Source organism: Mus caroli, unplaced genomic scaffold (genome assembly GCF_978045245.1).
Source record: "Mus caroli unplaced genomic scaffold, Mus_caroli_1 scaffold_3, whole genome shotgun sequence".
Lineage (NCBI taxonomy): Eukaryota > Metazoa > Chordata > Mammalia > Rodentia > Muridae > Mus > Mus caroli.
Genome location: NW_028227258.1, coordinates 13914536 through 13927344, shown reverse-complemented (window position 1 = coordinate 13927344; position 12809 = coordinate 13914536). Strand labels below are relative to the sequence as shown.

The 12809-nt window shown below is 48.1% G+C and overlaps 1 protein-coding gene across 1 annotated transcript in view; it reads right to left on the bottom strand.

Moving 5' to 3' along the window:
* Dnai3 (dynein axonemal intermediate chain 3) overlaps positions 1 to 12809 on the bottom strand; it is a 57350-nt gene that overhangs the window by 3404 nt on the left and 41137 nt on the right. The window contains exons 19-21 of the mRNA XM_021157846.2: positions 6965 to 7095; positions 2718 to 2922; positions 1050 to 1141 (exon numbers count right to left, since the gene is read on the bottom strand). Coding sequence (XP_021013505.1) covers positions 1050 to 1141; positions 2718 to 2922; positions 6965 to 7095 — 428 coding nt within the window. The remainder of the gene's footprint in view (positions 1 to 1049; positions 1142 to 2717; positions 2923 to 6964; positions 7096 to 12809) is intronic.

Below are 12809 nucleotides of genomic sequence, written 5' to 3'. Positions count from 1 at the left end.
AAGCGGCATGGACATTTATGTTTTTCTACTCTTTGGTCCCTTTAAACCCCCATTCTCGCTCGGTGTTGCTCCGAATGCTTGGGTGGTCTGGGTAAGGTTGGGGCGAACAGAATATTGTCGGTTCAGATGGGGGGCTGGCAATGTGCTGGGGCTGGGAGGATGATGTGTGTGTAGATGTCAACTGAGCTAAAGCTATCGGTTGAAAATACCGACTCCCCATGTCAGTTCTCCGCCCAGTCTGCCCTTCATCCCCTTGACTTCCTTCCCATCTCCTGTTTGGTTATTTTCCTTAGCATCAAACTATCTAATTCATATGATTAAAACATACTATTTTATTATTTAAAATAAAAAGTAAATAAAATGAATAAAAATTTTTTTGTGTAACATTTAAAATATTATCCAAAATAAAATACTATTTAAAATAAGTCTCTCATTCTCTTGTAAAACAGAAGTGCCAACATTTAAAACACACTTTTAAGATCTGCCCCAAGGGGAGGAGGTGTGGGATGTGGAACGGTCGGAGGGTGGAGAGGTGGAGGGCGGGGAATAAAATATGGAGTGTAAAAAATTAATTAATTAATTAGTTTTTAAAAAGCCTCCCAGCTGGGCATGGTGGCGCACCCCTTTAATCCCAGCACTTGGGAGGCAGAAGCAGGCGGATTTCTTAGTTCGAGGCCAGCCTGGTCTACAAAGTGAGTTCTAGGACAGCCAGGGCTACACGGAGAAACCCTGTCTCGAAAAACCCAAACCAAAACCAAACCAAAACAAAACAAAAACAAAAAAACCAACCCCCCCCCCCAAAAAAAAAACCCAAAGGCTGGCAAGGTGGTTTGTCAGGTCAGGGTTTTGCTGCCAACCAAGTGTGATGACCCGAGTTCAATCCCTGGCACCCACATGGTAGAAGGAGAGAGCCAAGCAAGCTGTCCCTTGACTTCCACAAGTATGCCATGGCATGCACCCCACCCCAACGCCAATAAATCAACAAGTGTACATTTTCAAAAAGAAACGTCCCAGCAACATTAAACTTGCAAAGTTGCAACTTAACTGACCTCATTCAAGGAAGGGTGACTTAAGGTCCAAGGGATTTCTAGGATGTGCAGTGTTCCGTAATAGTCAGCTACGGCTATAAACTGCTGCTTAGCTGAAAGATTGGAAAGAAAGAAAGAAAGAAAGTGTGCGTGGGGGAACTCAACAAAGGGAAAAATCATCTCAAGAGGTTAGACACAAAACTCCATCTAGTTTTTGTGGTTTCCGGGAAGGCCTGCTGCAATTCCCACGCCCATGCCCCGGGCAAGCTGTCAGATGCTCAGGACTGGGACCAGCCATTCTTTCCAGCTGATGAGATGAGAGTCAGACTCTGAGTCTCCACAGCCTCCACCACCTCGCCTTGCTCTCCGGATGTCTGTATAAGGAGATGGACTGACAGAGGCAGGGGATGACAGAGGGCAGGGGGTGGGGGCAGGCTCTGAGCAGAGGGCACACACTCAGCACACATGTCAAGAGCTAGCTGCAGGACCCCTGCGTGGGAGAGTTCCAGGAATGCAGCCCCAACCACGGTTTTCCTGCGAGTGCACGAGTGTGTGTGGATGCCTGTTCTCTGTCACTTCCCCGATGTTTCTCTTCTCTCATTTTCAGGAAGGTCTGGTTCAAATTGCTGAGTCCTACACTCAGAACCCCGCAGGTACAAAGTCAGCCTTTTGTACCGAAGATAGGATAACATACTTTGGTTGTGCCTCACGGCTAGCCGGAAACCGCACTCAGACATTCTAGAGACCCTGAAGCCCGAGTGTCTGGGTGGGGTGTTTCTGCGAAAAATTTTAAGAGTCAATCTTGTATCTATGGACTTTAGGAAACAAAAGGAAACTTCTTCCAGTAAAGGCAGACATACAGGAGCTACACAGAAAATACTAATTGGACCGGGCAGTGGTGGCACATGCCTTTAATCCCAGCACTTGGGAGGCAGAGACAGGTGGATTTCTGAGTTCGAGGCCAGTCTGATCTACAGAGTGAGTTCCAGGACAGCCAGGGCTACACAGAGACACCCTGTCTCAAAAAACCAAAAAGAGAAAAAAGAAAAATAAAATAAAATACTAATTGGGCCAAACGGTGTGTGAACCCTAAATAAAAAAAAAGGAAATAAATTAGTTTTCTGTAGACTCATCCTTTAATTTATGCTTGCTTGGTAGTATATTGCTATTTGCACACATTTAACTCAGAGTCTAAGGCTTATATAGATACATAACCCTAGAGAACAATGTGTTCCCGTGAAGCGGGTTGTTTGTGGGTATGGCCTGTGCATGGATCACTGAAGTGCACAATAGTTTAAAAATGTGGCAAAGAAACAGAACTCAATATTCCTGGAAAAGAAACATCCCCGAAGCAGCACAGGTTTTGAACCACTCTGTCAGGGATGGACGCTTTCATCCCGTGGTTCAAAGTCAGCCTCAGTCTGACCTTACCAGCAGTCTGGGGAATCACGGCTAATGAACTGGATCACGTGGGGCACGCGAAGGGAATCAAGGTGGAAGGGAAAGGATGAGAATGTTGTTGGAGAAACAAAGGTTAGAGTGGAGAGCAGGAGAGAGAGGGAGGGAGAGAAAGGAGACAGGAGGAGGGGAGGAAGGGGGTGGGGGGAAACACAGGAGGTTTTCCAGGTGAATGTCAGAGCATTCCTAGGTCACCCAAACACATTGCTCCACGGGCTAGAGTGAACATACAGGAGAAGGTCCAGGGTTTGATGTAGGTGATCATGGTGATGCAGATATTCTGGGACTGGGCTGGCTCGTGAGTTTTCTCCAGGAGGTCCCAGATATCCACATATCCGTCCTCTCGGCCGATGTAGAACACTCCAGGCCTCGTCAGGGACCAGTGCCCTGCCGTGTACCTTTTCGGTCCGCAGCACGTTTGAAGGAGCGGTCCCGTCTAAACATAAGTTCAAAAGACACATTGAAATCTTTTCTCTTTTCCTTTCTGTGACCATAGTCTTTATTTCCTTTGTTTTAGAGTTTTGTGTTTAGTTTTTAAATAAGAGACAGAGAGACAGAGACAGAGAGAGACTTCCACGTGTCACCACCCCCCTGTGTGGAAGGGAGAGGGACCTCCCTTCCCTGGAGGAGTTGGTTCTCCCCTGCCCACTGCTTTACACAGTTTCTGGGGATCAAATGTGCTTCATAAGCCCTGAACAGCTTAACGTCTGCGCCGTCTTGCCTGCAGTGCTGTGGGGTTTATATAGGACAAGTTATTTTCTCTATCAGTTATTTTATAAGAAACTGTTGCATCCATTATTACCACTACCCAAATTGTGCTGCTGGTGGCTGCGAGCGAGTTGCTCGCCACCCACCAAAATGCTCTGGATTCTCAAAGGACACACTCTCTCTCTCTCTCTCTCTCTCTCTCTCTCTCACACACACACACACACACACTCATACACACACACACTCATACACACACACACACACACACCACTGCCTTCTATTTTAATATGCCTTAAGCTGGGCCAACTCAACCCTCCGTGCATCTAGCATGCTTTCCCTTCCAATATTCCTGAATTATTGCTTACTATCCTGACCACCCTGGATCCAGGCCCGCAGCCCTCCTGGGTCCTGATCCCCGCCTCTTACATGTTGACAGTCTCTCTGTCTCTCTGTCCTACACTTCTCAGGCGGGGATTTTCTCCTTCTCCGGCAAGGGTGGTACTACCGCCTTCTTCTTCTCTGGGTTCCCTTGCCCTGGAAATCTAAAGTCCTGCCTCAGGCTGGTGAGATGGCTCAGTGGGTAAGAGCACTGACTGCTCTTCCTAAGGTCTTGAGTTCAAATCCCAGCAACTGCACGGTGGCTCACAACTACCTGTAACAGGATCTGACACCCTCTTCTGGTGCAATCTGGAGACAGCCACAATGTAGTTACGTATAATAATAATAAATACATCTTTGGGAGGAGCGAGGGGGCGACTGGAGTGAGCAGAGGTCCTAAAAATTGCTGTGTTCTTATATACATAAAATAAAATTAATACATCAAAAAAAAAAAAAAGAAATAAAGTCCTCCCTCTATCTCTCTGCCCAGGCATTGGCTGCTGGCAACTTTATTTACTAATTAGATCCAATTGGGGGCAGGAACCTCGGCATTTAACATGCAGACAGGTGAATTCCCGAGTCATGTGAGAACCCAATTAACATACTTACTATAAGCAATAAACCACGCCCACACCAAGCACCTCCCCTCCTCCCCCCCCCCCCCCCCCGTTTTAGTTGCTTTTCCAGCGTAGCTTCAGATGGTCCTGTTAACCCAGCTGCCTCTGTGCTGACTACTACCTCTATGCAAACCTGTAGACAGCAGACATAAGAGTGTAAAGCCATTTCTCACAACCTTATCTGGCTGCCAGAGACCTGTTGCCCACGGAAACAATTCCGGTGTCTACAAAAGCAAACGATAAGTCTGCTGTCATGGTTTGAATTCGAGCCCCCCACAGGCTCGCTCGTGGCTCCCAGCTGGTGATATGATTTTGGGATGTTCTGGAAACTTCAAGTGTTGGGGTCCAGTTAGAGGGGAGAGGTCATGCCATTGAAGGCTACAGCTGGCCCTGTGCCTTCTACTTCCTGTCCACCTTGAGATGAAGAGCCCCACCTGCGTGTTGCTGTTTCTATGGTGGTCTGTTTCAGCATGGGATCAGAACCAACAGAGTCAGACGACCACACACCACTCATCCGGAACACCTCCTCCCTCTCCTACGTTATGACTGAGGTGTTTTGTCACAGCGATGTGAAAGGCACAAAGGCAGCTGCCAACCTCAGCAGTGAGCTGCACACTGGACATGAGCAGCAGAGCCTGCCAATGTTTCACAGACAGCCTCAGATGGTGGTACATGCGTTTGGAAGAGGGACTTTGGGCCACCTTTTTAAAAATTTCTTATTAGATATTTTCTTTATATACATTTCAAATGCTATCCCAAAAGTCCCCTATACCCTCCCCGATGCCCTGCTCCCCTACCCACCCACTCCCACTTCTTGGCCCTGGCGTTCCCCTGTACTGAGGTATATAAAGTTTGCAAGACCAAGGGCCTCTCTTCCCAATGATGGCAACTAGGCCATCTTCTGCTACATATGCAGCTAGAGATACGGGCTCTGGGGGTACTGGTTAGTTCATATTGCTGTTCCACCTATAGGGTTGCAGATCCCTTCAGCTCCTTGGATACTTTCTCTAGCTAGGCCACCTTTATAATAAACATCTTTTTAATCCTTCCACCATGAGATGATTGGCTAACTTTGGCAAGTTACCACAGACAAGAGAGGTTAGAAAATGCTTTCTCCCACTGTCAGGTCTGTTTACCCATGACAGACATCCAAGAGTCCCTTATGTCCTCAGTGACATAGTAAGGTGTGGCGTTGTCGGTTTGGTTTATTGCTATGTATTACAATGCTTAATGCTATACCCAAAGGAAAGGTAGGGCTTAAGGGTGACTTCTCACATCTTGCAAACCTTGTCCCTTTATTTAAAACTATTGTTTTAAAAAAATGACTACAGCCAATTACTGGAAAGATCAGAGGTAGATGGGTTTGGAAAGACCTGGTTGGAGGAGGAGAGACCAGAGGAGGAGGAAGAACGGGAAGAGAGAGGAAGCAGCCATGAGGGGAGATGGACCCTGAGCACATGGCCAGGAGAAACAGCAAGTATCTGGGGTACACCGCTGGGGAGGCAGCCAGGCCAGCAGTGAGAAGAGTAGGTCAGGGGTGACCTCCCAGTAATTGTCAAAGCCAAATAAAATAACCATAGTCTGAGTCTCATTTATTAGCAAGCTAGTTGGGGATAAGTTTAAGTTTGACTGTATTACAGTTGTCTTCCACAAGTCAACCCAGACACAGGAAAGACACTTCTTGTGAGGCAAGAAGACTGCCCAGGCCTGGGCTGCCCTGCCCTCCCCTCCCTCTTCCCCTCCCTTCCCCATCTCCCTCCCCTCCCCCTCCCCCCACTTCATGACCTCCGAGGCTTTTTGTGCCCATGCTTTAAGTTCTTTCAGACATCGGCAAACCCGGATCTTAGTCCTGCAAGTCTTCTGCTAATCATGCCGGTTTTCTTTGCTCTAACTACGAAACTTCCTTATTGGAAAAGTAAACAAACAAGAACAAGACAAACCCTACAGAGTATATTGTTCGAAAGTTTGCTGATGAAGACTTAAGCAGCTCTCAGCGTGACTCAATGGCACCCTGTGTACAAGCAATTGACACACGTTTCTTTTTAAAATTATTTGTATAAATTAGGGATCTGGAGGGCGGCTGTTGTTTGGTGAAAGAATATGTACGCCCCAGTTGTGATCCACACATGCTCTCTGCCTCTGTCTCCCTCCCTCCCTCCCTCCAGGTTCTTCATATTCTCATTATTTCTCACCGAAGGGGCATAGTAATTTAGATTTTCTCCCCAAAAGATCTGCCCCCGCTTCACTGGATTTAATTGTGTGTGTGTGTGTTTTCCAGTATTTTTGTTTGTTTATCTTGGCAGACTGGCGCCTATCTAGCAGGACCCGTCTTAATCCTGACCAAGTCCTACTGCAACCCTGGGTCCTCAGTCTAGAGGTGAACCTGCCAACATGTTCCTGGTGCAGAAGAAAAGTGGACAGGCTGGGCGACCCCTGGACTTCGTCTAGTCACCAGACTCCATCTTCTGAACCTCAAGGAGCGGAGTTCAAGTCAGATGAACCGCCCACAGTAAGTATTTCCAAGAAAAACTGTGGTTGGGTTTCAGAGAACAAGGGCCCTGCTGTGTTCACATCCCCCCTGGAAAGAAGGACACGTGGTTGTGTTTTCAGAGGTTTCCAGTGCTTCTGCTGACAAGCTGCAGCCAGACCATCTGTTCTCACTTCTCTATAAAGTGCCCCATAGGCAAAGGCAGTATCCGGGAACAGCCTGTGTGTTCCTGTTGTCTTTCTCAGCGGCAAGGACACACCCACCTGCTCCGTTCTGCGGCTACTTACCATGACCTCCTCCTTCCAGATAGCCACGTTCCATCCCCCAACAGTGAGGACGATGTCATTGAAGAAAGGCGACCTCTGGATGGTGTGGACAGCCCCATCGTGGACGGTGTAGAGGCTCACAGGTTTCTTGGCTGTGGAAGTGGACAAGGCCCAGTTTGGGTGCATAATCTGCCATAGAAACTTGCCCCCGGGGACACTTTTTCAGACCCTCTGCCATGCCATGCCCTGTTCTCCTTCATTCACCTGTTTATAAGTCCAGCATGGGAGTTACAAATATCTGTGGATTGTTTATATGTGCGAAGGTCTTCATGTGTATGGCTAGACAACGGGGACCTAGAAGCCCGACACGGCCTTGCCCTCAAGTGGCTGGCAATCTAGTGGGAAGGAAACATACCCAGTAAATAAATCTCTCAGGGAGTAATTGAAACCCACCTATGTGCAGACCAAAGAAAAGCCACTACAAGGAAGAGGGACAGGGGACACTCCTAACTTAGACTGAGTCGTCAGGGGAGTAATCATTTAGGTCTGAGTGTAGCTGAGCCTGGGAAGTTTCTGGTACTAAGGAGCAGTGCACATAGAAGGATGCCCTGAAGTCTGGAAAGAGGACCAGTAAGGGCCTCTGTCTTTGTGGTAGCTGGAGCTACAGGGGTGAGATGTGAACCAGGGCCTGAAGAATCAGACCATGGAGGGCCCTGTAGGGAAAAGAGTTCAGACCAAGCCCACAGCGCAATGTCTTCTTAGGAGTCTAGTTCAGATCCACTGATGATTCCAAAGGTACTCTCACTGGTTATGGGGAGAATGGGTGGGAGGCAGGGGGAAGCAAGGTGGGGACCCCAGTGAGGATTCCTGTGGTCCTATAAGTGGGAGAGACAGTGGTGACTTGAATGAAGTCCAGTAGTGGGATAGATAATCAGGACATATTTGTGAACCAAGATATGGGAACAGCTTTGCCAGGCAGAGTGCGTGACATGAAGTGCTAAGAACGGCCTGGTTTCTGACGAAGAACAACTGGCTTGATGCAACTTCCTTAGCAGCTGAGAAGGTAAAGTTCAGACCATGAGACCAGAGCTCTCCTGGGCCTCTGCCCCAGCCCCAGGGTCTTCCTGCCTCTCTGTTCTCCACACAGAGCACACCAGGACTAGAGCTGGGGGGGGGGGGTTCCTTCCATCTGCCACGGCTGGCTGATAACCTGAATGAATGTTCATTCTCTACTCCAGATTCCAGGGACGGCCACGGAAGTGTATGCTGGTGGGGTCGAAGGTGCAGTGTCTCTAGGCTACAACCACAAACTTATTCTGTACCTCGCCTCTTTAATGCTATGTGAGGGCTGAATTGCCGCCTACCCAAATGCTGGTGGGATATTAAGGAGAACGAGATCTCTTTACATTTGTAAGGAAATTATAAAGTAGGGCTTTGAAAGGCTTTGGGTCCATCCACATTCACACAACATCAGTTGCCACAGAAGAGAGGTGGGAGCATCCATGGATGAATGGTAAATACAATGTGGTATAGATATGACACGGGATACAATTGAACACGGGTGGGAGAGGTGGCTCCATGGTTAAGTGCATTGGCTGCTCTTCCAGGTTTGATTCCCAGCTTTGGAGTAGATCAGAAAATTATGGCTCTATTTTGGGGCAGAAATAGTCTGTTATGAAAGAGTCAATCTTCAGTCGTCAAAACCTCTGAGGCTTCTGTCACATTCTCCTCTCAAGAGTGGGGACTCTAAAACCACTTAGAAGAAGAGCTGTAATTGGGAAACCCATGTAACCCATTCCTACCAAGAAAATCCAGAAATCTAATCCCAAGCCTATTCCCCAAGAAGGCATGAGTGTCTGGACTGGTGTCTTTGTCATAGGCTTAGGTGTAGCTTCTAGGCAGAGGTGTTGGTTCAGAAAGTGATAAGAAACCAGCGTTCTCTCCTGGACCTCAGGGACTGGGGAACAAGGGCATTTCCTGCTCCTGGCCGAGGACAAAAATGGAATTGTTCACTTTCAAGGTCCTTGCTTCTAAACTGACGGACTGGGTCCTATCCCGGCACTCCTCAATGGTTTAACAAATCACACGCTTCCTCTAACCCCAAGGCTAAGTGTGTCAGCATCTGAGACACAACGCAAAGGTTCTTTCACTTGGCCAGGACACACCTCCCTGGTGTTTCCAACAATGGATTTCAAAAGTGCTTGGATTTATGACTTTCTTTACTTTGATACTATAAAAATTTCAAGGACTTTTAAAAAACCACACTTGGATATGGAATTTTGGTCTGTGTTTTCAGAACATGATCATTTAGCTCTGGAATGGCCTTTGAGATGAGAGCAGCTTTTCTCTTTCTTTCTTTCTTTCTTTCTTTCTTTCTTTCTTTCTTTCTTTCTTTCTTTCTTTCTTTCTTTCTTTAATATTAACAGATTAACAGTTGGTTTCAGGATGACTACAAAGAGCTAAGAGGTGGGGTTCCAGAGGCTTCAAAGGTTCTGAAAAGCAGAGAGACTGAGGGGGATGCAGTCTAGGGGGCTGAGCTGACTAACCAAGCAGGAGAAGATGCTCTGGCTTGCTGCCTATAGATTCAGACCGCGGGGTCAGAGCTGAACTGTATACTTCAGTCAGGTTGCAGAGGCAAAAGGGCAGGTTAAGGAAGGTGCTGAAGGATGGAAGCCCGCCCAGGTGGATGAATAGGACCCACAAGACACGGATTCTGGTTAACCATATCAGCAGAGGAGACTGAGCTGAGCTAAAGCCCCAGGGAGAGCTGGGGTTCTCTGCCTGTGGGCCCTTGGCCAGGCTGTGGCAGCCAGGGTCTAAGGAATGCTAAGTGCCCACCTTTTTTTTATGGGAGCCAGGTTAGGGAATTATAGACTTTCTTAGGTCTAGACGGCCTGATAAGTTCTTGGGGCTAGTTTCCCTGATCTTGTTTTATTGGTCTTTATTTCCCCACTGTCCCAAGTCACCCTGGTATATTGATAGAGCGGTCCCATCTCTAGTATCCATAACAATCATTTCTCTGTCTGTGCCATGTGGGACCAGATGTGATACCAAACAGATGATGCCATTAGAGTGTCCACCAAGCTGTGAAAGTCACCCTTCATCTTCAAGATGCAATCTCAGGCCGCTTGTAAGATGGAGTCTCTTAGGTCAGGGCACAGTCTGAAAGCTCATTGTTTCACATAATATAGAGTAAGGCTCAGACGGATACAAACAAACAAAATTAAACAAAACAAAACAAAGGTAGCTCTTTTAGATTGGAAGCAAGAGATCACAGTTCATATATTTCTCAGGCTTTTCTTGAGTGGTCTAGAAAGTTCCTGACAAGGCAGAAAGCACTCCCAGACTGGAGTGGCTTTGTTTTGCTGATGTTTTTGTTTCTCTCTCTGGGGTTGCCCCTGGGGAAGTTCCCCTCCACTCTGAGCAGTAAGCAGGACTGTCCTGGGGGCTGGAAACCCTCTCAGAAGAGTGTGGTCGGCTGTGGCATCATCCCCAATGGGAAGGTCTGGTGTTTTGTTTTGTTTTGTTCTGTTTTAATAGCATCGCGTGGTGATCTTTTCCTTTGGAAGACCTGCGTGACTGTCAACAATGAATGGGGCTGTCCCTAAGTTATTAGATGGAGTGCCAGAGCCTCCAGGCTGCGTTGTTAAAAGAAAATTATAATAAACCAGAAGGCACAGATTGGCGGCAGACTGCCTGGGCTCAAAGGCTGCCACCGATGCCCAAGGCAGTCATCCCACAGGGCTGCTACGACAACATGAGTTTATCCGTGAGAAGCACTTGGCACAGTGCCCGGTGTGGCTGTGTGCTGGTTGTACAGTTTAAGGGTGTACTACATGGAACAGTTATGTCAACCTTCGCCATTCAGATCTGCGGTTCTTGGCTTGCCTCTTAGGTCATGTGGAAATATTTGATGTGGCTGCCCCTGGCCCTGGCCCCGCCCCCACACTCATCCCATTAGGGGTAATCTGCCTTTCAGAAGGTTTTGTTTTGTTTTGTTTTGTTTTGTTTTGTTTTGTTTTGTTTTGTTTCTTACGAGGATGGAATTCTCTCTTTTGCCTGTTTAAGGAGAGTTGAGCAGGCCGGAGGGTGGGTGGGAGGGAGGGTGGGTGGGAGGGTGGGAGGGGATCAAGCTGCGGGTAACTGCATCAGCCTCTGCCTCTCCTCTCTCTGCCCCTATGCCCCTCTGCCCCTCTGCCTCTCTACCCCTCTGCCCCTCTGCCCCTCTGCCGCCGCCTCTGCCTCTGCCTTGGCTTCACTCAGGAAACATCCCTGGTGTTTATGAAAGATGCTGGGTGGGAGCTCACAAGGAAACCATCTGCAGCCCACAGACTGTGAATAAGGCACACCGGTTACAACCCAGTGTGGCTGTGTACCAATTCTCCCACCCTGCAAACAATGTTCAGTGGGAATGGCAGGCCGGCTCCGTGTTGCCTGTTACACAGTGCTTGGTTGATGGCTTCAAGGGTCTTTACAGCCCTGGAGTGAAAGCTCTTCTTCTTGTTGGGAATGGGCTGAATGCCAAGGAATGAAAAACAACTCCTTTCCACCCATATCTTATTTGCCATAAAGTCCTGGTCTACACACCTTCACGTCTCCCATGTTTTCCTGCTATGTGCTGTGACCATAACTGCCTGACAGTCCCCACTCATTCTCACTAGGCCACTGTGACTGTTCATCTTGCTTCTATTAGGAGTCCTCTGACAAACAGCCAGCCCCACTGACCCAGCCCCCGCTCCCCTGCCAGGCTCCTTTTCTGAAACTCTCATTGAGACAGTCACAGCCTTTCGCCACCTGCACTCAGATGGCTGGCTGTGTCCTTCTGCAGCTGACCTCTAGACTGGTATGCTTTGGCCCTGAGTTCTCCCTCTTCCTGCTTGCTAACTGCTCTTCTGGGTTCCGATGTGCTCAGCCTTGATGCTCTTTTGACAAGGAAGGCTTTCCCCCATCCAACCCATCCAAAGAGTTTCCAATCCATCCTTTAGGACTCAGCTAGCTCAACGCTGGTTAAAAAAAAAATGGCCCAAGAGAGACAGTCCCTCTCTCGAGTTCTATATCGTTTTTCTGATTGCTTACAACCATAATGCTGCCATTTGCTTGCCTTTCCCTACAGGTCAGAAGAGGTCGCTTCACCCTCACCTATTGTCATCAGTGTCTGGCCCGTAGCATAAAAATGGAATGGAATTTATTTAAAATAAATGACTTTTTAAAAAAATGGTCCTGCTCAAGAAAATGCTTTCAAAAGCTGGCTGTAAGAGGAGATGGGACCTCAAGAGAATGTTTGTGATCAGAAGGAATCCATGCTTGCCAAGGCATCCAGTCTGCTACTGTGTATCAAAGGAGTAGAGACTATGGCCCTGCTACACAGTGTCTATGTAGTGTGTATGCCATGCAGCATACACACCCACAATGAATACCCATCCATTATCTAAGAAATAGAGCAATGCCCTCAAGGCTCAGGAACTCCCCAGAGGGATGTGAGGGTTGGAGGCAGGGGCGCAGGGAGGCGGAAGGCTGTCTGCACAACAGACATTGTGATTACACACTCCATCTCACAGCACTTGTGATTACTGGCATGACATCTGGGCAAGGCCAGACCTGTTAATACTCTGTACTGGGGACAAGGGAGAGTCCCCTGACCCATGAGGCCCCCGGTGGCCCCGAGGAACTATAGGCAGATGGTGATTTTTAGTCAGGTAGAGGTTCACCAGGCCCTACCACTTCCTGACTATCTATAGACAGCTAATGGTCGCTGTCTGATGAAGAGATGTTTAGACATCTCTTCAGTGATGTAGACACTGGCAAAGGAGCCCAGGCGCCTGTAAATGACCCTTAACCCATAGCCATGCAAGCAAGCCCAGTGGCT